The sequence below is a fragment of the Echinops telfairi genome, unplaced genomic scaffold (genome assembly GCF_000313985.2).
Source record: "Echinops telfairi isolate 266 unplaced genomic scaffold, ASM31398v2 ScPeMD7_18;HRSCAF=68, whole genome shotgun sequence".
Classification (NCBI taxonomy): domain Eukaryota; kingdom Metazoa; phylum Chordata; class Mammalia; order Afrosoricida; family Tenrecidae; genus Echinops; species Echinops telfairi.
Genome location: NW_022103915.1, coordinates 13,045,157 through 13,047,086, shown reverse-complemented (window position 1 = coordinate 13,047,086; position 1,930 = coordinate 13,045,157). Strand labels below are relative to the sequence as shown.

At 55.9% G+C, this 1,930-nt stretch overlaps 1 protein-coding gene across 1 annotated transcript in view; it reads left to right on the top strand.

Moving 5' to 3' along the window:
• The window catches only part of DGLUCY (D-glutamate cyclase), a 106,571-nt gene that overhangs the window by 83,505 nt on the left and 21,136 nt on the right, over positions 1-1,930 (top strand). Inside the window, exon 10 of the mRNA XM_045288126.1 lies at positions 490-557. Within this exon, the coding sequence (XP_045144061.1) occupies positions 490-557 (68 nt within the window). The remainder of the gene's footprint in view (positions 1-489; positions 558-1,930) is intronic.

Here is a 1,930-nt window from a genome sequence, read left to right as displayed (position 1 = left end):
CATTGTACCCCCCCCCACCTCCCACATCCCCGCATTCTTCAATTGGACGATCAAAATGGCTATTTCTGTCAAGAACAACAGTCACAACAGTCACAAAAGAACATTTCCTGAGCCCTGAGTAGCTGCCAGGCTCGCGATGAAGCAACTTTTCTGCATTTTCCCATGTTGTTACCTTTTTTGGCGCCAATGAGATTAAGTTACAGGTGGCTGTCAGCTTCCACCTTGGCTGTGCTGTGTGTGCCGGGACGGCACTGTGCACTAACGCCTCAGTGGCCGACGTCCCGGTCTTTCTTCTGAGGCCCTTCGTAGGGAATGCAAACCTCCCACTGTGGCCCCAGGCACTGGAGAGCCGGGAGAGCACACTGCGCTACCTAGGTGTCCCATGGACTCTGGCTCCGGGTGACCCAAGAGGGCAGAATGAAATTGCCTCCCCCACTGCCAAGACCGCAGTTTCCCTGGGAGCAGGTCGCTGGGTCTCTCTGCCTACAGAGCGGCTGACGGGTTCAGCCCTCCAGCCTTCGGTGAGCAGCCAAGCGCACAAGCACCCAGCGACCAAGGTGAGATGTCCGGTGCCACTAAGCTGTCTCTGACCCACAGCAGCCCCACGGACAGCACGACAAAGGCACTGTCCACCCCGGGCCTTCTGCAACCACAGTCCTGGGTTTGCGCCCACTGTGGTAACCACTGGGTCCCTTTTGTGGAGGGTCCTCTTTTTCACGGGTCCCCGGCTTGACCTCTGTACAATCACACAGGTTAGGCAATCTGACGCCACAGCCTTACAGACAGGCCACCTGCCCTCCCTCTTCTCTCCACCCCGCACGTCCTCCGGTGTCAGGGCGATTCGACGTCTCTGTCTCTACCCGGGCAAGATCCTGGAAGGGTGAAGCTGGGGGTTCTTAGCCATCCCTACTTACAGCCCGGGGGTCGGGGGGGCTAATGATACAACGGGTAGGCTAACCCCTGGTCCAGATGACAGTAGATGCCCGGTCAAAGTTGGTAGGAATGAAAGAGTCGATCCAAGAACGCAGGGTCCTTCACACAAACACAGGCAGAGCCAACCCAACTGTTAGGGGTTGAATTCTGCCGTCAATTCTCACCCCGATGGCTGGGCCGACTGGAAAGGACTGGAAGCCCTTGCTGATGAAAAGCAAAGACTGTAGCCTTCAGTGTGGATTGTAAGTCAACGTCAAGGAAAATAGAACTCTCACCAGGAGACCTACAATACACAACACTGTGACAGCGAGAAGCAAGCGATGGAGCTTGTCAAAGATTCCTCCTGCTTGGCTCCACCATCAGTGCACAAGGAAGCAGCAGTCAAGAGATCAAAAGACACATTGCCTTGGGCCAAGACCTCTGTAGAGTCTAGGAACGCAAGGACTTGAACTTGGAGGACTAAGGTGTGCCTGACCCAAGCCGTGGCCTCCGACGCTTGTGAAAGTTGGACCCTGAATAAGGAAGATCAAAGAAGAACCGATGCCTTGGAATTGGGGTGCTGGCGAAGAATGTCGAAAGGAGAAGCGAGGGTGGCGGGATTTCATCCCACGTCCTTTGAACAGTGTCAGGAGAGACCAGTGCCTGCAGAAGGACATCGTGCCTGGCGAAGAAGAGGGTCATCAGAAACGTGGAAGACCCTCGACACCGTGGATGGACACACGGCTGCAACAAAGGCTCAAACCTAACGACTGTGACGATGATGTCTTACTCTGGTGTGCCTGGGTCACTGTGAGTCAGACGGGACCTGACCTTCGCCGAGAACAGCAGCAATGCCTGTGGTTCGCTGTGAGGCGGAAGACGCTCAATGGAGTGGACGACAACCCCTTGGGGAGCGAGTTAGCTTTGTCATGTGACCCCAAGCCCAAGTCCGCCCGCCGCCACCGCTGCCATTGAGTTGATGCTGTCTCAAAGCAACCTTCCCCATAGAGGCCTTCCG